The 26,764-nt window shown below is 36.2% G+C and overlaps 1 protein-coding gene and 1 long non-coding RNA gene across 6 annotated transcripts in view; both read right to left on the bottom strand.

The window, feature by feature from the left end:
- VPS8 (VPS8 subunit of CORVET complex) overlaps positions 1-26,764 on the bottom strand; it is a 253,795-nt gene that overhangs the window by 102,066 nt on the left and 124,965 nt on the right. For all 5 annotated transcript variants that reach the window (XM_028504348.2, XM_028504351.2, XM_036017796.1 and 2 more), the window contains 7 exons: positions 21,336-21,455; positions 20,042-20,098; positions 16,612-16,694; positions 15,820-15,904; positions 14,865-14,963; positions 8,682-8,771; positions 6,469-6,515 (listed from right to left, as the gene is read on the bottom strand). In XM_028504348.2, the coding sequence (XP_028360149.1) occupies positions 6,469-6,515; positions 8,682-8,771; positions 14,865-14,963; positions 15,820-15,904; positions 16,612-16,694; positions 20,042-20,098; positions 21,336-21,455 (581 nt within the window). The remainder of the gene's footprint in view (positions 1-6,468; positions 6,516-8,681; positions 8,772-14,864; positions 14,964-15,819; positions 15,905-16,611; positions 16,695-20,041; positions 20,099-21,335; positions 21,456-26,764) is intronic.
- Positions 16,741-20,035, bottom strand: LOC118498825. The gene is made up of 2 exons (XR_004901295.1): positions 17,093-20,035; positions 16,741-16,995 (listed from the first exon to the last, which is right to left on the bottom strand). It is a non-coding gene; the product is annotated as an uncharacterized LOC118498825 (long non-coding RNA).

The raw sequence follows: 26,764 nt of genomic DNA, 5'->3' as shown, positions 1-26,764 counted from the left end.
ATATAAATGCTAATATGGATATTTGAATATTAACTACTTTGTCTTTCATAGTATTTCCTTAAAAAATATTTTCCAAAACATAATCACTGGATCAAAGCACACGCATAACTTTTAAGCTCTTAATACATATAGGTAATTGATCTCCAGGAAACAGAGTGGACTAAGAGGGAAGAAAACATGTTGGAAGGGGGAGTGACCACATGTGGTGTAGCCTATGAACAATTAGTTCAGTATGGTTGCAGAATAAAGGGGAAAAGAGAAAAGTCAGAACAAAAAAATGAAGCTGGGTATGGTTGAATCAGATCAAGAAGGGACTGCACACCACGAGGAGTTTAGATTTTACCTTGAATAATGGGAACTGAGAGAATTGTGAGAAGGGGAAAGAAGACATTATCATTACTTGTCTGCTTAAAAACAGAAGTAGAATTAGGAAGACTGGTTAGGAGACCAGCAAGAGAGACCAGGAGAGAGATGCTGCGTGACTGAACCAGTGTGTGCAGACAAGAGCTGGACACACATGGAAATCGTAGCCCGGAGGTAGATTTTTGATGACTGGTTGTCTGTGGTGGAGCTGACAAGGTAGAATAGTTAAGAAAAAGTAAAAAATTCATCACTCAAGATTTTTTTAAAACACTACCACTGCTTAATTACTTGTCTATTTCCTCCATCGGAATGGAAATATTATAAAGGCAGGGCTTCATCTCATTCGCCATTTAACTTCCTGTGTCTTTCAGTGCTTAGTATGCTGTATTTACTCAGTAAATTGTTAAATGAAATAAATGGGCAGATATGCCATTTGCTAAGAGAGAAAATAAAGGAAAAAAACAGGTTTGTATTTAAAAGTATGATTTTGAGCCATTTCAAACTCTCACATAGTAGTCAGCAGATAATAACATCATGATAAAGAATTATGAATAAAGAGAGAGAACAAGGCATGTAAGCTATTTTCTACCTATCCATCTATCTGCCTACCTCTCTATCAGGTCTGGAGATTAGGAGACAATGGTGCATTAGAAGTCAAAAGACTGAATTTGAGCTGCTGGCAAAGTACTGCACTAAGCAAAGATACAGTATCTGGTGGTAGGCCTGGCCAAGTTGATAGCCACTCATTAAAGCAGAAAGGTATTTTTATATGTCAAAGTACACAGATACATATAACGTTCTAGTTTTAAATTTTAACTTTGATATATATTATTTGGACACTGACTGTGTCAGTATCTTAAAATGTCCCTTCAAAATTATGCACAGAAGCACCAACAGATTCAACTTAAATCCAAAGTCTAACCATTTCCGTAATCCATGTTTTGCTCCTTGGCAAAGATACTCATTCACTTAGCAATGTTCAATTTTTACTTTATTTTGATTAAAGACTTAGAAATATAATCTGACTTTTTTGTGGGTTTTTCTCCTATGAGAAAATTGTACCATATATTTCAGAAACCTCCAGGACATTGTTAACAAAGGCTAATTTGACATTACCAAGAAAATCATACTGAGGAAAAAACTGTGAATATAAATGTACCTGAACATTCTCCTTATTTTTATGAAACTTATAGCCTCACAAAAACCATTAGCATCTTTTTGTATTAACCTTCAAGCATTCCCAGTGCAGAAAAGACCTGCATCTGGATGTACATATGTCAGAACTCCTGTGAGAATTCTTGGCCAGCAGGAAGGCACACAGGGAACGGGGAGGTGGTGGGGGCTGGGGTGGGGGGTTCATGTAGCAGCTGTCCCAGAGAAGGGATTTAGAGGAATATGCAAATCCTTTCTCTCCCAAACTCTGGCCTCAATTCAGGAAAACAATTTGCCACTAAAGGATTAAACCCCCACCTCCTCCCCTCAAAACTATCTAATCTTTCTACATACAGATGTCACCAATATCTTTGTAGGTCAATTAATTCTACTGAGGACATCATTTACATAGCAAAGATAACTTAAAGAAATTGAATAAAGAAAATAGAAATCCAGTATACATAAGAATTCAACTATATGGTTTGTTCCTTTAAAAATGTTGTTGACAAAATAAAAAGCTACCCTTTCAAAAACAGCTGAATTGCCCAGGCTGGTGTAGCTCAGTGGACTGAATGCAGGCCTGCAAACCAAAAGGTTGCTGGTTTGATTCCTGGTCAGAGCACGTGTCTGGGTTGCAGGCCAGGTCGCCAGTTCAGGGTATGTGAGAAGCAGCTGATTGTTTCTCCCATACATAGATGTTTCTCTCCCTCCCTTTCTCTCTTTCTGAAAATAAATAAAATCTTAAAAAAATTTAACTCAATGAATACATGTAGTATGCTAAATCAAAATTGCATAAACTATATATACACAAGAATGATGGTGCTATTAACTCAGTTTTGGGGGGTTGGCAAGAACAGAAAAAAGCAATATTCTGTTATGACACACAAGCAGTCCCCATCTCAAAGTAACTGCTTTCTCTTGTTTGCTCTGCTCTCCAGAATGCTTCCATAAGAGTTTCATGAGGAGGATAAACCTGGACGTTTAAAAATATTCTATTGCTTAAGAAGAACAAAAAGGGAAAAATGAAAGGCAAAAATAGTCTCAAGTTGTCTGCCAGAGAAAACTGCTAGGCAGGGCCAGTCTACTTATTTTTGATGTCCTTTTGTCCCTGCTGTGAATGAAAAACGGATTCTCTAAGAAATCTGATTAGTTCAAGAGCCTGAAAGTAACCTCACAGGGTGATCTGATCATAAATTCCTGGGGAGATCATGGTGGGTAGTCACGCTCCAGGCCTATAACCTCTCCACACCTTTGAAATGCCACAGTAATCACCCCCAAGGGAGGTGTAACCACCTTCCAGGGAGCACCCAATCTTGTTATTGATCCTGTAATCCAATCAGAGATGTCCCCACCTTGCTTTTTCCCTCTTTCATATAATTTTCCTTATAGTTTCCTCCTTTATTCCAAATGTATAAAAAGAGGTGCAAAACTGTCATTCACTGAAGCCCTTGAGATCCTGCTTCGAGGCACCTGACATCAGTTCTGGCTCAAATAAACTCATAAAAATTCTCCACAGGTTTGGATGTTCTTATATCAACACTAAATACATTTTTCCATACTGTACTCCCCTAGTTTCCCACTTCAGTTTTCCCAATACCTGACAAGACTCTAATCTAATCCTTTACTTCAGGTTAATCAACAAGCATACCCATTTTTTAAAATTGTTGTTCTAACTAGCACACCCATTTTAAAAAGCTAAACTGAGATGGAAAATCAGTCATTCAGAGCCTAATATAAACTAGTCCACACTACCTGCTGTCTTCTTCTTACCCTGGAGGTCAGTGGGTCCTAGAAAAGTATTTTTTCATCAGTGTGTATGCTTAATTGTATGTATATGTTACTTGGGCACTCTCACTGTCAAAGTGTCATAATACAGAAGTTGACAAAGAAATGTGAGTTTTGATTGGGCTTTTAAAAAATCGATATACTTAGGAACAATACAACTGAGTGTGCTTATCAAGTGGAGAACCTGAGGCAGTCTGTGTACCCTGCACCCCTGGGTGGCGGCAGAGTTCAAAGGACATCAAAGATACACTTTCTATAATCAAAACTGTGTCTAAGGCTAGCTCCAGAAGGTACTCGTTCTTACCTCGTCTGCACTCAGGCTTCTTAGCCTTGGTCCTCTCCCTCAATCCAGAATTCTGTATATCCCTGGTGACAGAGTTCAGGATATGCTACCCCAAAATATGGTACCTTGGCATAATGAGTATTTCAAACTAAAAGGATCTGAGAAATGGCAGGTGCGGAAAAGAGTCCCTGACCTTCCTCCTTCACCCCAAGCAGATTATAAAACTTTCATGTGAGAGTGCTCTCCCTATACCTGGAGGAAATGAGCATCCTTATCCCTGAAGATAGATGAACACTGAGAGGACTCCAAACAAACAGGCCTTGCTCAGTTTTCCCAGTATATCATCCTTAGCTCATGTCCTTTGGTCCTATCCCATTTTTCCATGACTTTCTACTCTTCATCAAACCTAGCAAAACACTCCAGTTTAACTGCTTCTTCTGGTCCTTCATAAGGAGGCTCCTGTGTCATGTAAAACTTTAAGTAAATTTGTACACTTTTCTCTTCTTAATCTGTCTTTTATACAGAGGTCCAGCCAAGAACCTAAAAGGAAAAAATTTTTCTCCTCCACCCCTGCCTTTAACCCTCAATGTAAATATATATAGTATTATATACACTCAATGTAAATTGAATGTGTGTGTGTGCATACACACACACACACACACACATAATTATATATTTACATTGCAGGTTAAACAGACTTCTATGGGTTACTCTGAGAGCTATCATTTAAAATGATCTTAATAGCCCTGGAATATTTGGCTCAGTTGGTTGGAGCATTGTCTGTTAACCAAAGGGTTGCAGGTTTGATTCCCAGTCACGGCACATGCTTAGGTTGCAGGTTCAATCCCTGCTCCAGGCACATAAGGAAAGGCAACCAATTGATGCTGCTCTCTCTCCCTTCCTCTCTAAAAGCCACGAAAAAATGCCCTCCAGTGAGAAAGAATGTGTGACAAGTTAATTTAGAGTAATTATCCTGGGTTAGGTTTAATTCAGGGAGAGAAAGCGTACTGAGTAAATGTAAAATTATTTGTGGTTTACTAGTGAACAAAACAACTTTCACAGTACTCTTAAAGAGCCTTACCTAATTAACCTCTTTCAGATCTAGGTGTAGGTAATAACAGCAAGATTTTTCATGGAAGACCCCTGAAACTTTTGTGATGTGATGTGCTTATTACTGTGAAGTTTAAGTTACAGAGTTATTGCAAGATCAGCACAAATGACTATATATTTGTAATACCTAATATTCGTATTTTTTGTATTTAAAAAAGTAAGATTTGGTCACCACTGGCTTCTATACTTTTGTTTCATGTGAGAAAAGGACAAGTTCAAAGCTGAACCCTTTATGTCCTTCCAGCTTGAGCGTCTCCAGGTAGGACGGTTGGGGAAAAGAACTTGGTTAAAATAAAGGATCCTAGGAGAGGAGGCGTCAGACCCTAAGAGAACATATCTGACACCGGAGGAAACACAGGAGAGGACACAGCAGGAATTATGGGGCACTCAGCCTCCTGAGAAAGGCTGGGAACTGAGGCACAGTGCCTCCTTCCTCTTCCACTAGCTCAGCCCTCTGGCCTTCCTGTCTTCTCCCCAGCTCTTCCCATCCTTTTCCTTCCCTCCTAACCCCCAACTCTAATTCTGTGATATCTCCATCAGTGAATTCTAGGAGTAGACCAGGGCTCCAACTGGCTCTCAGAGAAATACAAATGATTAATAGAATTTTAAAAAAAAATTTCTTCCTAGCTTCAGTAATATTCTGAGAACAGGGAATTAAGACAGATAATTTGAAAAGGTCTTAAACTGGGGTGCAGGAAAAAATGTATTCAGCCTGCTTTTCTAAACATCTGAACATGACTCTAAATTCAAATGTGGCAGAGACTACTCCAAGTTTAAATGACTGGGACTTCAAAAAAAATTGTTGCAATCAACCAAATCACTGGTATTTTGATATTTAAAAATAGCAGAGAATACTGGAATAACCAAGACTGATATTATAATCACTTGAGTAAATGGCTATTTTCAATGGCTGGTATACATTATAATGTAACTTAAAGGTTTGTATGTCTGAGGTGAAAGCTGTTGCATCCTGGACTATTACACTTAAGCCAGCGATGCTTAGTTGTAGGTGTACATTGAAAATATCCCCACCCACAGTGACTCTGTGGGGTTGGGCCCAAGCATCTACATATTTTTAACTTTCTTAGGTAATTCTGACACACACTTCTGGTTAAGAATGACTGTCTCAGAGTATATTAAATGTTATTGCCCTCAACTTCCAATGTATTCCATGTAGTCACACAAAGTGTTAAGATCTCACACGAGAGCTGCTTTGCTTACAAAGCTATAACTAATTTCATCATCTCCTTGGGCTAGTGTTTATCTGATGAGTACCAATAAGTAGCACTTAAAAAACATTCAAACTTTCCTTCGTACACTGCCAGGAACAGTTATTTAAAACTAAATACTTCAAATGAAACTTTAAAAGGTAAGACACTTAGAGATGGGCTGTGATGAGGTGTACACCTTGAGGCCTAAAACCATTAACCTGCAGCATGGAGTAAGGAGCAGGGAGGGGTCAAGCTAGTAGACAAAGAGGAAGCTAGCTGGTTATCCAGTCTTCGTGAGACATGTCCTCATGGTATGACTTCATTATTTTGTTTGACTTATTTTATTAACTTACCATGTATCTTTATGTTCAAATGAAAAGTATTCCCTTAAGATATAATCTATTTTTAAATTTTGGTATAATTTATGTAACTGCTACTCCCACTAATACTAAAAATCATGAGTTGAGTATATTATTTGGATACCGTGGACCAGTTTCTTAACTTCAATGTATTTTCTTTGATTTCTAATCTATGTATTATGAACAACCAAAGTTATCAACATACCTTGGGTCTAGAAGACTCCGCAAAAATTTGAAAAGCAAAACCTGGTTCTGGTTAGAAAAACAATAAAAAAATATTAAAACAAATTCTTCAAACTATGCCATGGTAAAGAATGACTCTAAAATGTCCCTTAAAAGTGCACACATGCATACGATTATTCCCATTCAGCCCTCTATACAGATCTAAGAAATTTTAAGAATCATTTGGAGATGATTTCCTCTCAGTAATTCTAATCACTGTCACATATTCATTACAAAACAAAAACAAGCAAAAACAAAAAATGCCCTTTTCTGAGACAAATCCCAGAGCAGGTCTAACACAAGGATGCTCGGAATGGCTGGTGCTCTGAGCTGCCGTGCTCAGAGTGAATCTGGCTGTACTGACAGGTTCACACAGCCTCACCTGCTCCTTCCTGAGGCAATGGCCTACAGTGAGATAGGTAGGCAGGGCGAGAGTCGGAGGCCCAACTAACAACCACCACCAGAAAAGCTCATGAACCCCCCATTATAATCAACCCCAGAAGAGATGGCAAACTGCAACATGTTAGCAATTAATATGCCATGAAATCTGGGTTCTGTTTCCTCCATTTATGAGCTATGTGACTTTGTGTAAATCACTGACATAGCAATTCAGTTTACTTATTTAAAAAAGAACAGCAATATCTTCTCTGCCCTGTGTACAGGGTACAGATGAAAAGTAACTAAGATGAACCCTAGAATACTATATAAATGTAAATGCTCCTAAGTTCTGAGGAAAGCTAAACAGGAATTGTTATAGTTTAGTTTTTCCTTTTTCTTCACTTTTTTGACACATTCAAACTTCACCTATTAAAAAGTAGGGACTCTCAACACTAAAAAGGATTCATGTAATTTAGAATATGACATGTTTAGTATATTTATCAGGCTTTGATTTTTTTTACCTTTTCCCTGGCCTATCACTTTGTTTTATTTTACCTGACTTTCCTTCTGGTTATAACTGAATATTCTGGGTTATTTGTCATTTCAAGAATTCTGAAAACAATAGATCAAAGGCATATTTCTTGTCATCAAAAATAAAGGTACTCTATAAAATGTGTGTGGGATATTGTCTTGCACAATCAACAAAGCTCTGCAATAAAAAAATACTTTATTTCTTTAAAAGCAACAGTTGACAATTGAATAGCCACCTTTAAAAAAAATCCATGACATTTTCAGTTTTTATATAATTGCCTAATGAATGACATTACATATATTCATTTTACCTGGCCTCTCTGCCTCTAAATATCTTTAGAGACTATGGGAAAAAGAAAATCCTGCAGTGGGTAATCTTATCTTTTAAACAACAATAACAACACTATAGGTGAGAAGAATCACCAGGATTGCTTTCCTCTATTTTTACTTACTGATTTTTTTTTTTTTAAGAGAAAGAGAAGGGAGAGAGAGAGGGAGGGAAGAGGGGAGAGACAGAGACAGAAACATCAGTTTGTTGTTGCCCTTATTTACACATTCATTGGTTGCTTCCTGTGTGTGCCCTGACCAAAGGTTGACCCAGCAACCTTGGCCTATGGGGATGAAGCTGTAATCAACTGAGCTACTCAGCCAGGGCAGAATTGCTGACTTTTAAAGGGGGTAAGAAGCTCTGTGGGTTGAAAGGAGTTTTAGAACTGGCCTCCTGTTTCCCCCTCACTAGAATGGACTGGATGACCCTCCATGTGTTTCCTCAGTATCCTGGGCAGTGCTCTGTTACCATTTAGGTCAAACTATTCTACAATCATCCTCTGGTTTGTCTTCTTCATTTAACACAGGGATATATTTATATATTTTGTGTATCCTCAGCACTTAATGTTTTTGGCCCACAGCAGGTACATTAAAAACAAACAAACAAACAAACAAACAAGAAACTGTACATAAACTGTAGTTCCCATAGTAAAAGAAAATGGGGGGGTAGGTAGGGAACGGATCTTCTGTGTCTTACAATTTCTAGAACAGGGACAGGTTATAGTCCCCAAAATGTTTGTGTGATGTTAATATTTGTTATGCCCGAAGAGGGACATACACATTCCCAGATGCAGAGGTCATCACACAACTGTTCCTGACACACACACGTGTGTGTAGAGACTACTATTAAATGGCGACTATTAATTGAAGAAATTACTACAGTCAAAAGTTCTTAGGTGGATATTCAATAATTGTCTCCCCACTAGCTATTTCTTCCCAATATACATTTGCAATATTTACCTGAAGCTTTTCAATGACTGTTTCAATCTGTTCAGAAAAGTGAGTGGCAACCAGCTCTGCAGCTTTACAAGGCTTCAGAGACACCAGTTCCTAGAGCAAAAGAAAAAGATAAAAATCTTTTTGTTAAATCTTTAATGTTAATTTAAATTGAATCCCCATAGATGTGAAGCATGATCACCTGCCTCAACATTCTTGTGAGCTCCTATACTGTATTTCAGGAGACCTCAATGTAGGGCCTCAATTTAAAAGCACATTATAAAAGACACATGGACAAAAACTAGGGGCGGGGGTGGAAATAGGAGGGAGGTGGGGAGGGCTGAAAAAAATAGTAACTACATCAAGGTTGTGAGAATGTAAGTTTTTCACATTTATACTGCATAGAAAAGTGCTTGGCACACACACACAAATACACAAAATGAAAAATAAAAAAATAAAGGCACATTGTAAATAAGCAAAATTAAAAATGTGCCGTGTGAAAAATCAGATCTTGATGTAAAAGGCAATTCAGAATTCTTAGAAAATGAAGGCACTAAACTCCGGACTTAGGCCATGATATCTGCAAGATGAACAGAAGGAACAAAAACTCTTCACATTCCCTGTCTGAATTTTACCCTTGAGCTTAAAGTAATAACTTGAAGGAAAAAAAAAAGGCATAGTTGCAATTTCTCTGGCTAAGAATTCCAAAACTTCTGATGACTGATAGATTTTGAAACTGTAAGTATCTGAAGAAATTGACTTTAGGTCATTAAGCCAAAAATGGGACTAAGACGATGGCTGCCAATTAACCACTGTTAATACCTGCTTCTGTCAAATCTAAGACTTTTAGTTTGCCCTCACCCTAAACTTTCCTAGACACTGTGGGCTATCTTCTTCTTCTCTGAACTCTCTTTTCACTTGGTTTCAGTGACCTACTATTCTACCCTTATAATTGCACGTTACATGGCTAAAAGGCAAAGGCCAACTACAGGTCACACACATAATGTCAAATAAAAATTATACAAGTTAGTGTGACTGCAATATTCATGATATATCTAATAATTTTGTGTTAGTATTTGTATATTAATAAATGAGCTGACACAAATAACTGTAGCTTATACTACTATTATATAACACATTTCAAAATGGAGAAGGCACAACTAATCAATATCACAAATAAGAAAAGGGATATTACTACTGATCTGCAACTATCTGGTAGGTTGGAACAGGCAGGTGAGGGGGAAGGATTAAGGATCTATACACAGTGATCTTTAAGTATATGTGAACTGTTCTATGTCTTAAGTTAGGTTCTTTATTCACTGTCTAAATGTGTTTTAATTAAAAAAATAAAAAAAGAAATTTAACCTAAAAAAAAGAATTTTTAAAATTTAGAGAAAATGGATAAATTCCTAGAATAATATAGCTTAATAAACTGACATAAGTAATAGAAAACCTGCATTGAAGAGCCAAAAATCTTTCCATATGGGACTCTTCAGGCTCAAACAGATTCTCCTGTAACTTCCAGTAACCATTTAAGGAAGAAAAATGCCAATATTAATTAACCTCTTACAGAGAATTTAAAAAAGGAAACTTCTTCAGCTCATTGTATGAGGCTAATAAAATCTTGATATCTACATGCAATTTGAGAAAGGAAAGGAATATTATAGATCTTAATTATGAACATTACTACAAACATCCTAAATAAAAACAAAATTCAAGAATACATAAAAAGGATAGTGTATTAGGATCAAGTTGCATTTATCCATAGAACTTAAGGCTGGTTTAATATCAATAATATTTACCACAAAAAACTGTATAAGGGAGAAAAGGTGATAAAGTTTTTTCATGAAAAAACTATTAAGATACTAGAAATAGAAGACTTCCATAAAACCCTTAGAGTCAACAGTGTAGTTAATATTGGAAGTAAAAAAAATATTAATAGCATTGGTATACCAAAATATAAAGTTGTGACAGTAAATCTAACAAAGGATGGAAAATCTCTACAGAGAAAATTACAAAGCTTCATAGAAAAATATTGAATAAAAATCACATCATATGGTCAAAGATTGAAAAATTCAATATCATAAAGATGTCAATTACATTCAAAATCAATGATAGGCTTATTGTAATCCCTGTCAGAGTTTTAAGATTGAAAAACAATTTTTTTGGTGGAAGTTGACAAACTGATTCCAAAGTTAATTTGGACATATAAAAGGCCAAGAATAACCAATACTCTTTTAAAGATATCAAGGCTTATTATAAAGCAATAATATTTAAAATGCTTGTGTGGTACTGATGCAGAGACAAGACAGTAAACCAAGGAAACAGAAGAGGGCCCAGAAAAACAGACCAAACATATAATCCTTGATATACTTAGGACAAAGTAGCACAGCTGAGCAATGGGGGAAGGCAACCTTTAAAATAACCATGCTGAGAAAATTGGGAACCCATATTTTAAAAAATGTATTGGACTCCCACCTCATCCCATATACAAAACTCTTTTCAGGTGAACTTAAGACTTAAAGATTTAAAAAAAAAAAGCTTTTAGACAAAAATATGGAGGACTTCTCCTTCACTGTAGAAAGAAAAAATTATTTTGACTACTTAAAGAAAAACTTTTCTTAAAAAGAACCATAGAAAAAAGCCATAGAGGGCAGAGGATATTCACAACACCTATCAATGAAAAATACTACCATGCAGGATACATAAAGAACTTCTACAAATCATTAAGTACAGGAGACATTCTAATAGAAAAATGAGCAAGACTTGAACAGGCACATAAAGGAAATTAAAATGGCCAATAAACATGAATAGTCTATCAATCTCATTAGTAACTAAGGATATGTAAATTTAAAACATTAAACCATCATTACACATTCACTAGATCTGCAATATTTTGAAGCCTAGCAAGGATTTAGAGCCAATGGAAAATCTCATTCAAAGGTGGGATCTGGTGAAGATATACCTCCAATTAACTGGCAATTATAGACCCTACAGTGAGATTACCAAATGTTAGCCTGCTTCAAAAGCACCTGGAGCGGTTATTAAAACATACTGCTGAGTCCCACTCCCAGAGTGTATGGTCCAGTAGGTCTGAGGTGAAGACTAACCCTGCATTTCTCTCAAGTTCTCAGCTGATGCTATAATGCTGACTGGGAACCGCTGCCCCAGAGCACTGGTTGTTAACTGGGGGGGCTGCAAGCATTTTTGAAACACACAGTACCTGACTATTTAGTCAGGGGCACTGACCTCTTTTCCCTTAGATTGTCAAATAAAAATAGACAACAGCCAACAGTGTGATGAATCAAAATTATACCTATTTTTTGTCAGATTGGCAAAAAATATCATATACTTCATGGTGTGCCACAGAATGTTAGTAGTTTGTGTGCCACGAGATGAAAAAGTTTGAAAATCACTGCCCTAGAGGAACGCATATGGCTGTGTTCAGACGTGTATATAAGGAGATTATAAGTGGATTATTTTTAATGGTCAAAAACTAGAAAAAACTGAAATGTCTACTAACGGTAAAACAAACTATGATATTCTTGTTAAATGAAATACCATATAGCAATAAAAATGACCACACCTATATATAACAAAATGTATAAACTTCTCAAAATATTGAGGAAAAAAAGAAAATACAAAGTATAACTTCATTTGCGTAAAGTTCAGAAAAACGTAAGTTTTTAGGGATGTAGGCATATGCAGTCACAGAATGTAAAAAGCCAAGAAAATACCAGGGGGGAGACAGGATAATGGGTATATTACGGGAGGCAGGGGCTATGATAAGGAAAGGATATACAGGCCATCTGAGGCACCAAAAATAAGTCTATTTTTGGTCTGGGACTCAGATGTTTGCTTTTTAATTTCTTACAAAACCGCACATTTGCCTTATATACTTTTTGGCATGCTTTTTATGTTTCAAAATAAGAAACTATTTTTTTAAATTTAATGAGTCCTGGCTGGGTGGCTCTGTTTGTGAGAGTGTCAAAAGGCTGAAAGTTTGATCCTTGGTCAGGGCGCATGTGGGAGGCAACCAATTAATGTTTCTCTCTCCCTTTCTCTCTTCCTCTCTTTCTAAAATCAACAAAAACCTATCCTCAAGTGAGGACTAAAAAAAAAAAAATCTAACGAAACATGTTTTGTTCATACTGGAAAAACCAGCTGAAGATTCTTTATCTGTAATCCATAGACCCAATCTAAAAATAATTTTTAGGATATCTGCAGATCCTTGAAATTGTACACAAAATTATGTATCTGTATACATGCACAGGTCTACACATTTAATTAGATTCTCAAAAGAGGTCTATAACCTCAGAAGTGTTAAGAACTACTAGTCTATACATTGTATAACACTGTCAGATAGCTTTATCATGAGGTCTTTTCCCTCTGCATATTTAATGTTGATTTTATTTATATTATATTAATGTTGATTTTATTTATATTCCATGGCTCCGATGAAGCCACGGAAGTCCTTCAACAAAAAGTCTATATATTTGAAATCGTGGTCTTAAGAGATATTAAAAAGTTGGAGGTGTAAAAAATGTGCAGATGTTGGGAAAAGTCAGCAGAAATAATTGTTGTGCAGCAAAAATACTTCTTGCTTCTTCAGTCTGAGTTTTCTGCTGAGCAATTTGTTTGCTCATTGATTGGTTCATCACGTTTCGTATTATGCAGAGACACAGCCTCGTTTCTGGATGTCTGGAGTCCATGTGCTGAAACCACTGCGTAACGCAGATTAAGTGGAATAAAGAATGAGCCAGAATGTAACTATGGAGACTTAAAGGGGATGATGAAAGGAAAAAGAATACAAAATGATTAAAGGAAAGAAGATATAATTCAAAGTAGGAGAAGGTTTTCTTGGGTTCTTTCATCAAGATATATTCATCTTGTTGTTAGCAGGAATATTGTAACATTAAATAACATATATATGTTCTCAATCCTATAGATGAAAGTGTGGAAATTACTTTAGACCACACATTTGATGACTGTACATCTTTCACACCAGATGTTTCACATAAGATGTGTTCTCATTTCTGATCTTTCTAAATTTTACAACCATCGGGATGTGAACAAAGTAGTCACATCACATGCAAGGTTTTTTTAGTTTCAGATGTCATCCTTTCTTATCATTTTTTACAAGCATAAAAATTTTTTAAACATGTTGAATAATCATATCTTTCACTGCATTTCTAAACCTATCACCAGAAGTTACCTCATGACCTATTCCTTACCACAAGGAGGAGGAAGACACTTAAAAAAAAAAGATTTTATTTATTTTTAGAGAAAGGGAAGGGAAGGAGAAAGAGAGGTAGAGAAACATCAGTGTGTGGTTGCCTCTTGTGCATCCCCCTACTGGGGACCTGGCCCTCAACCCAGGTATGTGCCCCTATTGGGAATCAAACCTGTGACCTTTTGGTTCACAGGCTGGCACTCAATCCACTGAGCCATACCAGCCAGGGTGGAGGAAGACACTTTGTAGATTTAAATATTATTTTTAAAACCAGGGTTACCTTGGTATCTTTTGTTATTGCTTTTTTCAATAATTAGTGACTCATAAAAAGAATGAATTTCAACAAGTGGCCAGCTCTGTTGGTTTCCAAGGTATATTGTATGTTATGAACCTAAGGACACTAAAGAAGAGTGATTTGTGAGCCCCTCTTCAGAATGCATTCTGATCATATGTTCATCACATGTCATTAGTCTCTCCATTTAGGCATCTCATAAGCATGTATTGAAAAAAGAACTTGTTTCAATGTCCACTCTTGCTTTCTTGTAAAACAGCATGCATACAGAAATTCAGAATCATCTTGTTACATAAGGAAGGGAAACACATCAGAGAGAAAAACTCACTGAAATAATGTTTCTAAAATTGCAGTGGGTGATTGGGTGGAATGGTTCTCACTGTGATTTAGAGAAAAGGACCAGGAACACTCTCAGAATCATTTTAAGAACATTATAAAAGACCACTAATATTACAGTTTCTCAACCAGCTGATTGAGCATGGGTTATTTTCAGAAGTCATGACATAATAAATTGTATGTGACATAGAACTTTATGAACACAAATATGAGATGGAATAAAAATGCTAAGCTACAAGTAAATCAACTTAATAATATGTCACCTGCCATTGCTCAGTTAGCATAAACTTATTTTGGGAGATAGCCACACAAATGGGGAAGTTTAAAGGTTTTGCTGAATTAGCACCTCAATGTGATCCATTGCTTTCTGCCACACAGACCGTTTCTCCTCCGCACTGTGTCCAGGAATGGATAAGATATTGTGAATGTAGTTAAAGACTTCTTCCTGAGGAGCACAAGACAATATAATTCATTCATTCATTCATTCATTTACTCACTCAAGCAATGTTTACTCACTATTTACTATCTGTACCAGCCTTGGTAAATATCTATTATTTGGATATGAAAAACCATTTGGAGATAGTTAATGGATAGAAAACTGATATGAAAGAGAAATTGTATAAACTTTAGGGTGGACTCTTAAAAGCTGCAAATCTATTCCAATTAATTTGGGTTTCAGTTTCATTAATCTAACGAGGGAACATCATACTTTTGTCTTTGGTGGTCCCTGTCTACATTCTCAATTTCATCTCAAATAACTCTTGCCCTTGTTTATTATGTTCCACTTACACTGATTTTCACTTCATTTACATGATCTCTATTTAATTCCTTGAACACGTCAAAACTTCCCCACCTCAGGGCCTTTGCATATACAGTTCCCTATCCTGGGACACTTCTGTTGGATCTTTGCTTGACTGGCTTCTCAAATTCCAGCATCAGTTTATATATCACCTCCTCTGAGATTCCTTCCCTGGCTGCTGTATTTAAGCTGGGTTTTCCATTATCCTCTGAAGTTGCACCTAGTGTCTCTTCTCTAGTGTACACACCAATTTATATATTTGGTTTTCTACTGTCAGTCTCCATCACTAAACTGTAAGTTTTATAATTGTAAGAACTGTCTCTGTTTTAATTATCAATGTATACTTAGCTAGTAGTAGGCACTCAATAAAAACTTACTGAGTAAATGAAAACCTGAACCAGCAAACATATGTCCAAACATTTCCACTGAATAGCTATTTATACTTCATTAGGTGGTTGGGAGGAAATGGTAAGAAAAAAGGGTAAGCAGTCTCTTAACTCACCTCTCTTAGTGGGTCACGTAAGTAGCAATCAATAATTTTGTCGTATTGGTGTTCTCGTTCATACATAAACTCACAAATTTGATAGCTAGAACATGAAAAGAAAAAGTTCAGTGTACCAAATAGGCAAGTGATTATTAGCTTATTGTTTCAAGAAGTTTTCTCAGACACAGAGGTTGGTATTAAGAAAAATATAGTGAATATTATTTCTGCTGTTAAATGAAGTTTTAGTATCTAAGGTAAAAGTATCTGCCACTCTTTTAAATACAGATTTAATATGCTGCTGAATACTATAAGAAACTTCAAAAACTGGGTACAGATAAATGTTAAAGCAACATGTGCCACAAAATCGTTAATGTATTACATATCAATATAAAGTTCTTCTGTTCAGAATTAAGTATGTCAAGGGAAATATTCAAAAACTAGATAAATAGTAATGCTGACACTGCATTTCATTTGCTATGCAAAATTCTGCATTGTTTGTAACATATATAAATAACTGTCACAATCTATAAAATACCATTGAAAAATGTAAGTAAAAAACTAAAATAATAGATCATAAGACTATTATTTCATTTTATACTAAAACAAATATACAAACACTTCAAATTTACTCACTTAATTTCTGCAAATTTTACTAATTTTTAGACTTAAAAGGCACAAACTTTTACTTAGACTTTTTATGTGCATAAATTTTCTTAATTTAAAAAAGTGGCAACGCATCAGTAAATTGGACCTCAAGTTACAGAAATGTAATTTAATAGCTGTATTAACTAATATGTGACTTCAACTTACAATTCCGCTTTTTCTGCCATACGGATGAGCCGACTCTCTTCAAATTGAACTATGCCTCCAGCCTGCAGCAATTCTAAAAGAACCTGATTGTTTAAAATAAATGAGCAAAAAGCTTTGGTATCTACTGTCACTTACTAGCTCTTTAAGAGTCCATTTAACCACACAAACCATAATATTATTCTTTTGTCCTATCACTTGCTTGGCCTTCACATATACAATAGGTTAGACTGCCATGATAATGTTGATCATATTGTATTTAAGTCTCATAAATAGATTAATTGCTCTATTTTTCAAACATGGGAGGAATGCCACAGTGTTTCCAAATAAAACCTTTTTAAAATACCTAATTGATCCTCCACTTACCTAAAAATGTCCATATATATTCTTCAAAAAATGAGTTTTAAAAAATGTTTAATTGTTGTTCAAGTACAATTTTTTGTCTTTTGCTCCCATCCCAGCCCACGCCCCCAGCCCTTTCCACCTCCCAAAAGTGAATTTTTGTCTAGAGCTTTCAAATCTCATAGTTCTTGTGGTTCTTTATGTCTCATGGTCAACAGGTAGTATCCATGTTTACATGTTATTTTTTCTAATGAAACGTTGGTATTTTTCAAAGTAGCATTATTTATAAGAGCCAAAGGGTGGAAACAGCTGAAATGTCCATAAATGGTTGAATGGATAAACAAAATGTGGTATATACATATAATGGAACATTACTCAGCCCTAAGAAGGAATGAAATTCTGACACAGGGTATAATATGGGCAAACCTTAAAAACATTATGCTAAGTGAAAAGATCCAGTCACACACACACACAAAAATGCTGTATGATTCAACTTATATAAAGTGCCTAAAGTAGTCAGTTCACAGAGACGGAAAGTGGAATGGTGGTTGCCAGGGTGTGGGGAGGGGTCATGGGGAGTTTACATGGGTGCAGCACTTCAGTTTGGGAACATAAAGTGCTGGAGATGGATGGTGGCAATGGTCGCACACCAGTGATAATACACTTAATGCCAATTAACAGTATACTTAAAGTGGTTACAGTGACAAAGTTTATGGTCTATATGTCTTACCATAATAAAAAACAAACACTGTGGTCTGTATAAATAATTTTATCATGCTGAACAAAAAAATGACTAGGATGTTGTGCTAGATTCATCAGTATTTGTAAATAAACCTCAAAATACAATGGAATCATCCCATAGTCATTAGGGCAAAATGAGAATGCTCTCTATTACTTAAGTTCAAGAGCCAGAGTAACATGAGCCTTCTCAGAACTCTCATTTAACAAAGCATTTTCCTAACACAGGAAATTGATTACTTTCAAGTTAAAAAAAAAAGGCAGACAAGAAATAAAACCTATCCAAACTTGACATTTCAGAACCCTAATTTAATCCATTTTGAATATTATAGTGTACAGTTATATAGAACTATGGAGTCAACTCCATCTGCTGGAAGCCTCAGTCTGGAATAACATGACAGAAATGCCATTGCTGGGGCCAGTCTACCAGCCCACTAGAACGGAGTGTTAAATCTTCAGGAATTTTGCAAGTCAGTTGTTAAACACAGACTCTGTTAAAAATTAAATGATATAAACTTAAAATTAGATAAATTAAATTAAAAATGAAGGTGATTAATACTCAAAACTCACCACTTACTAATTATTGTACTATGTATGCTTTTGGGGTGCGTTACTGTAACTCAATCTGCATGGGAACAGTGCATAAGGGTGCTGTACTACACACCTCCTCCTAACTGTGCTGAGAGATATGTCGGTGGGCTGAATACTGAGAGTACTGACACCACGGCCAATTCTGCAAAGCAGGGCTTTTCACATTTTTAAAGGGTTGTAAAATAAACAAAGAATATGTGAGAGACCATAAGCGGCACATAAAGCCTAAATTATTTACTCTTTGGCTCTTTACAGAAAGAGTATGCCAATCCTTGGTTATGAAGGTGATGGAGATAATTAAACTTAAAAGTGTGCATGCCATAGTCATTGCATTATGAATATCACAAAAAAGTAAGGAATCATTTTAGTATCAAAAACTGTTGTCTGATGCAGCAAAAGAGTCACTTCATTGATGAATGAGTGAAGTTCTGACATGCTTTCATTGTTGCACTTTCATCTTACTTATTTACGTTAATGAAAATACCAACCAACATTCATATTAAAACTACACTTGATGAGCCAGTTGTTAACTTTTATCAGCGTTCCACTGAAAAACACTAAAAAATATTGCATAAATGAGTTTTGATATATAACAAGTTGTACAAGGGAAACAGTGCTGGGTTAGAAGGGAAAGAACTGGGGTCTAACTTTAGCCGTAACCTTGAGCAGTTTTCCATCCTTCTAAAATAAATAGAGAAGTCAGATATTCTCAAAGGGGACTCCCAGGAATGGAACGTTACTATACAATGATTACTTTTCAAGTTTTGGCTTTTACATTTAGATTTTATTTTTACTTCTGTTTAATTTATTTATATAAAAAGATTTTATCATTTTTTTATAGCAACAGCATACCTAACATGGTCCAGTTTTCCGGCCAGTAGACAAACAGGGGCAAAATAAGGGGTCCACATTACTATTTGTATTCAATATAATTTAACAGATAGCCAAAATTTTAGCAGCTGTTCTCTTCCGGGATAGTATTCAGCAGTCACCAGGCCACAGCTGTGCAGGGAAAGGGGCCACTCACTCTCCCACGTCCTTTATCTGAGTCTCAACCTCCCAGCTGCACACTATTACCATAGAAAATCAGCAAAGCTGTAACAAAGCACTTCACTTTTATAGCTTATCTAACAAAAGAAGGGTGATCAATTTAAATGAGGTTGAGTCTTAGTGCTCACAATTATACTGGATAACTTTTTAAAGAATCCTATTCTTAGAAGGGACCCCAAAACAATGACATAAGTAGAAAGAAGTGCTAATCAACAGTTAACATGTCACAGTGATTAGTGGGGAGACAGAGGGATTCCAGTCTCCAGAAATGGTTAGTCCTTAGGCAGTGGGGCCAGAGGGCACTCCCAAACGCTGAGTGTCCTAACACTCAGTGCCCTGCAGTCTGTCTGGTTCAGGGCCATCCATAGCAGCTAGAAGTGCTATCAGATTAATGATACAGGTGGAAAGCAGGAAACAACAGGTGCCAATTGTTGCTGCATATGGAGAAGGGTGAAGTATTCTCTCTGACATCACGTGGCATGTAATACAGGTCCAGTCTGCCTAGGAATTTAGTGTGATATAAGCTCCTTATATATGTACTTCTAACAACCACCAGCACTATTTTTGGGCTGCCACTATCTAGCTTGGTATTAGGGTTTGGCATAAGTCATTTTCCCCTTATGCCTCATGAGTTCTAGCACAGAAGGGTACTTTCTGGCTTACTCTGTCTTCTTTCCCACTATTTAGCACAAGGAGTTCTGGCAGTTCATACCTGCTGTCTTTCAGAATGTCGGGAATCGTCATCAGGACTACAGAGGAATTCAAGGACCTGGTCAAAGAAAAGGTATTTTTTTTAATTGGATAACAGCACGCACGCTATCACATTATCAATGAAAATAGCAACTATCCTTTCTATCTCAACAATTAATTCACACTTGGCCATAAAACAAATACGACAGTTATATGGTATCTTCCCAGCCTAGTACATGGCACAGGAGGTTCAGGTATGCTACTGTTTCATGTGTACCTAACACACATTCCCTTACTGTTTAGAAAAATGGCTAGAAGGCAGCATCATCTTTATACCTTAATTTAAGATCCCTGATACCTTAAGGAATGCATGAACTTTGGAGTCAGGCCACTTAAACTTGAATTCTAACCTTACCAACACTTAATAATGACATTTATTGCTAATAATAACACTTACTTACTAAGTATAACCTTGGATGAGTGACTTAACCTCTCCAGGCTTTAGTTTTTTTATCTGCAAAATGGGGTAACAACTACATCAATTTCAGAACTATTACAAGTATTGAGTTAATAAACACATATAAAACTTTGGCCGTGGCTGGTGTGGCTCAGTGGATTGAGTACCAGCCAGCAAACCAAAGGGTCACTAACTGGATTCCCAGTCAGGGCACATGCCTGGGTTGTGGGCCAGGTCCCCAGAAGGGGGCGCACGAGAGGCATCCACACATTGATGTTTCTCTCCCGCTCTTCCTCACTCCCTTCCCCTCTCTAAAAATAAATAAAAATAAAATCTTAAAAAACAAAACAAAAAAAATCTTTGGAACACAGCCTGGCACTAGCAATAAATGCTAGTTATTACTGGCACTTATCTGCAGATTTTAAAAAACGAAACTATTTTCATTGCCATGGGTGGATCCATAGAAGCTGTTTAAGTAATCTCTTGTCCAGATGACCAACACAATAGTCTTACTAGCAGTGAGGTGGGTGATTCTTAAATTGGAAAATTCTTCAGCAAAGAAATCTAGGCAATTTGGAGCATCAGAATAACTGAGAGGACAGAATCTCCATAAACTAGTCTCCACAAACCATGTTCCTATGATACCAAGTTTCTAGGCAAAGTCATACTACCCAGACATATCATTAAAAAACAAACAAACAAACTGAATTAGATATGAAAAGAAACCAGAGCAGGCTTCTCTCTGCTAAGACACTCATCTAAATGGCTATTACATTTAGAAACCATGTAACCCAGTGGACTTTTCTATGAACAGTAACAGAATAAAACAATTCTAGCTCTCATTGTTAAAGACACTCACCTGATCAAAGAGGGTTCTGTTGACAAACAAGGTATTGTCAGGCTTTGCAAGCTGCCGGGCAAGGAATGTAAAGAGACACCCTACTTGTGAGGGAGTAAAATCTGAGTTCTCCACCATAACCTGATGAGCAAAAGAAATCATTTATTCAATATACCATCTGGTTTGACACACAAAATATACAATTAAGGGGGTGGGGGAGCATCATTACTGAAGACTCATCCACAAATCAATGACGTGGATGAATTCTCCTTGTCTATAAGCAGTTTCTTGAACAAATGGTTTTGCATAATGGGCTTTTTACAACCACACAGTTATCAAATCATAATCATTCCCCTGCTGTAAGTGAGCTCCTGGATACGTACCATGTGTAAGACGCTATGGTAGATGCCTTCAAGGGAGTTATAAATAAGAAAGCAAGGTGAGACGGATAAAAATGTTAAGGTGTAATGTGTAATGTCAAGGTGTAATGTCATCAGCACTATTATAAAGAAACAAATGACTACAAAAGCACAGTGGGGAAAATTTGGCTCAAATGGTTAGAGAGGGAATAGAAAATAAGTAAGAAAAGTAGCTTTTAAACTAAACTTTCAAGCCCATGTGTAACCTGTGATGAGAAAAATGCCAGGGAGTGCAATACAGTCAGAGAGAACAGTGTGAGCAAAAGCTGGAACACAGTGAAATATGAAACTGTTCGGAGAAACTCTATGTTCCATTAGAATGCGGCAGCATGCATGAGGAGGAAGGAGAAATTAGATTGAAAGAAAAGATTTGGCCTCAAATGTCATTCTAAAAAAATCTAGAACTTATTCTGTAGAAAACTAGGGAGCTATACTAAAGGTGTTCAATCAGGACGTTCAATCACGATTAGTATTGCGCTTAGGAAAACTGTCCTGTCAGCAGTGTACAGGGAAAAGTAACAAAGGAAGAAATAGAAGGTTGACCAAATGCGTGTGACTGCAGGGGGCCGGGGGAAAGACAAAGGGGTTTTGAACTAGGGCAGTGAAATGAAAAGGGAAGAAAGAAGAGGTGCAACAGACTCTGCATAAAGGAGACAGTCCAGTATTCATATGGATGGAAAGGAGTGGCTAAAGGAGAAATTAAAAAATGACGGATCTTGAGGCTGACAGGCAGGTAGGGTAATAAAGCCATTAACAAAGAGCAGAGTGCAGCGGTTTGGGAAAGAAGGTCATATACTGTTTTGGATTAGCTGAATTTATGGAGGCAATTCTACAACAAATTAAAGAATAGTTCCCTCTCTTGTCTGCTGGAAAGTCCTAAGCCCCCTCCGTCTATACTCCATTCGAAAATACAGTATAAGATTTTTCCTATTATGAAACATTCTCTTGGGGCCTAGTTTTAGCCTTCCTTCTCTCACTTTGCTGGCAGTGTGTCTCTTTCTCTTACTCTTCCTGCCTTTGTCTAGCAATCGCAGCTTGCTCAGGTGCATAACTAGTCATCACTAGAGTATTTTCAAGTTGTGATCTGTGTGTGTATCTAAATTCTGATTTCTAATATTCAAAGAGCTTCTCTAGCTTTAAAGTGCTCAGTTGTCGCTCCCCTTCAGTGTGCAGGTCCTTTCTGAGGACGCAACTGTTGGGGCCCATCTAGTGCTCCTTTCTTTCTGCTCCTCCTTTTGCTCTAAACATGTGAATTGCTTCAATGATTTCACTCATATGCAGGATATAAAACTGAAAGCAACAAATGAACAAACAACAAAAATAAACAAACAAAAACTCATAGACACAGACAACAGTACGGTGGTGACCAGAGAAAAGAGGATGGGGGGAGTAAAGGGTAAAGGGAGTCAAACGTAATGGAAGATGACCTGATTTTGGGTGGTGGGCACACAATGCAATATGCAGGCCATGTATCATAGAAATGTGCACTTGGAACCTATTTTATTAACTAATGTCACCCTGATAAATTTAATAAAAAGGAAAAAACACGTCTGATCTTAGAAACACTTCTCGAGAAAATTATTCTAACTCACAACCAATTCCTTTGCCACACTTCAGCTAGTGCCCACCTGAAATGGTAGACAAGTGTCATTCTACAATCACTGGTTTCTCTCCATTTCCTCTCTATTATGTATTTCAGACACCATGCTTATAAAATATTCTGGCTCATCTTGTAACAAGTCACAAATTAACACCTTTTCCCTCTCCTTCTACAGCCTAATGAATTCTGCACACCTAATAAATGCTTTATGATGGATGCTCATTCACCTGTTCTCTGATCCCTGCATATACTCCCACTTCCACTGGCTCCCTCAGAAGTAGTACACTTTAACAAATCAGTGTCAACTCTAACACAGGAAATGAGAAAATAATCTCAGAAGTTCATTCCTCACTGACCCAAGGTAAAAGCTATCAAAGCAATACACAAGAGTAGCAATTCACCAACAGTAATAGTTTAAATACTTTATGGAACTTTATTCTCTTCATTTGGATCATTCTCCCAACTTAATGTAATCTAAATTTCAATTCCAATTCAATCAACTTTAAAACATTTCTTGAACATCTACTAAATTGCAGGCATTGTGCTAAACGTGTCCCAGCCATGGTAAAACAACACTAAAAAATAAACCCAATGGATTGATGAAGAAATCAAGGGGAAATCGAAAACTACCTTGAGACAAATGAAAATGGAAACACAACATTACAAATCTAGGGGGTGCAGCACAGCAAAAGCAGTCCTAAGAGGAAAGTTCATAGCAATACAGCCTACCTCAAAACAAGAAAAGTCTCAAATAAATAATCTAATGACACACCTAAAGAAACTAGAAAAAGAACAAAGCCCAAGGTTAGTAAAAGTGATGAAAAAATAAAGATAAGAGCAAATGAAATAGAGACAAAAAAAGACAAAATATTCAATGAAACTAAGAGTTGGTTCTTGAAAAAATAAACAGAATTGATAAACCTTTTTAGCCAGACTCATCAAGAAAAATAAAGGAGGGCCCAAATAAATAAAATCAGAAATGAAAGAGAAGTTAACAACATATACTACAAAAATACAAAGGATCACTAAAGACTAATATGAACAATTACATGCCAACAAATTGGACAACCTGGAGAAATGGATAAATTTCTAGAAATATACAAACTTCCAAAACTGAATCATGATGAAATAGAAAATATGAATGCACTGATTACTAGCAATGAAATTGAATCAGTAATCCAAAAACTCCCAACAAAGTCCAAGACAGCTTCACAGATGAAATCTACCAAACATTTAAATAAGAGTCAATACCTATTTTCTCAAATTATTCCCCCCAAATCAAGGATGAAGATATGTTTCCAAACTCATTTTACATGGCCAGCATTATCCTAACACCAAAACCAGACAAGATATTACAGAAAAAATTACAAGTCAATATCCCTAATAAACACAGATATAAAAACCCTAAACAAATATAAGCAAACCAAATTCAATAATACATTATGATCATACACTAGGATCAAAGGAGATCTAGTCCAGGGATGCAAGGATGATTCAATACCTGCAAGTCAATCAGTATCATATATCACATTAATAAAAAAAAGGATAAAAACAGCATCATTATTTCAATAGATGCAGGTAAAACATTTGACAAAATTCAATATCCATTTATGATAAAAACTCTCAACAAAGTGGGTATAGAAGAGACATACTTCAACATAATAAAGGACATTTATGACAGATCCACTGCTAACATCATTTGTTAAAAGCTGAAAGCTTTTCCTCTAAGATCAGGATCAAGATGAGTTGCCCACTCTTGCCACTTTTATTCAACACAGTATTGTAAGTCTTAGCCACAGCAACTAGGCAAGAAAGAGAAAAAAGGCATCGAAATTGGAAAGGAACAAGTAACACTGTCACTATTTGAAGAGAACATGATGCCGTATAGAAAATCCTGAAGACTTCACCAAAAAAAGTCAAAACTAATAAATAAATTTAGTGAAGTTGCAGGATAAAAATTAATATAGAGAAATCTGTTGCATTTATATACACTAATAATAAGCTATCAGAAAATGTTTTAAAAACTATCCCATTTACAACTGCATCAAAAAGAAAACGTACCTAGAAATACATTTAACCAAGGAGATGAAAGATCAGTATGCTGAAAACAATAAGACACTGATGACAGAAAGTGAAGACAGCACAAATAGACTGGAAGAATTAGTATTGTTAAAATGTCCATGCCACCCAAAGCAATCTACAGATTCAAAATTCTGAACACATTTTCACAGAATTAGAACATGTAATCCTAAAATCTATTTGGAAATATAAAAAACAGACACATGATCAATGGAACAGAATAGAGAAACAAATAGAACAATACATATATGGTCAATTAATCTACAAAAAAAGGAAACGAGAATATACAATGGAGAAAAGATAGTTCCTTCAGTAAATGGTGTTGGGAAAACTGGACAGCTATATGCAAAAGAATGACACTGGGCCATATATAAAAAATGAACTCAAAATAGACTAATGTAAGACCTAAAATCATAAAGCTCCTAGAAGAAAACATAGGCAATAAACTCTTTGATACCAGTCTTAGCAATATTTCTTTAGATATCTCCTTTCAGGTAACAGCAACAATAAAGCAAAAATAAACAAATGAGATTACTTCAAACTAAAAAACTTTTGCATAACAAGGAACCATCAACAAATGAAAGGCAATCTATGAGTAGAAGACATTTGCAAAAGATATATTCAATAAGGGGTTGAAATCCAAAATATATAACTAATTCATATAACTCAGTATCAAAAAGGCAAACAATCATATTAAGAAATCAGGGCAGAGGACATGAACAGACACTTTTTCAAAGAAGACACACTGATAATTCATACAACAGGCACATGAAAAGATGTTCAACATCATAATCATCAGGGAAATAGATCATCAAAACCACAATAAGATACCACTTCACACCTAATGGAATAGCTATTTTCAAAAAGACAAGAAACAACAAGTGTTGGCGAGGATGTGGAGAAAGGGGAACACTGAGGCACTGTTGGTGGGAGTGTAAAATGGTGCAGCCACTATGAGAAACAGTATAGAGTGTTCTCAAAAAATTAAAAATGAAACTATCATGCAATCCAGCAATTCCACTTCTGGGTATTTACTCTAAGAAAACAAAGCCCCAAATTTGAAAAAGATATATGCATCACATGCTCACTGCAGCAGGATTTACAACAGCCAAGATATGGAAGCAACCCTAAGTGCCCATCTATGGATAAACAGATACAGAAACTGTGGTGTATTTACCCACATTGGAATATTACTCAGCCATAAAAAGAATGAAATCTTGCCATTTGTGACAACATAGGTAGACCTAGGGAGTATTATGGTTAGTGAAATAAGTCATAGAAAGACAAATACCATATGATTTCACTTTTATGTGGAATCTGTTAAAACAAACCAACAAACAAAACAAAACAGA

Source organism: Phyllostomus discolor, chromosome 2, assembly GCF_004126475.2.
Source record: "Phyllostomus discolor isolate MPI-MPIP mPhyDis1 chromosome 2, mPhyDis1.pri.v3, whole genome shotgun sequence".
In the NCBI taxonomy this organism is placed as follows: domain Eukaryota; kingdom Metazoa; phylum Chordata; class Mammalia; order Chiroptera; family Phyllostomidae; genus Phyllostomus; species Phyllostomus discolor.
This window is presented reverse-complemented; position numbering and strand designations above follow the sequence as displayed.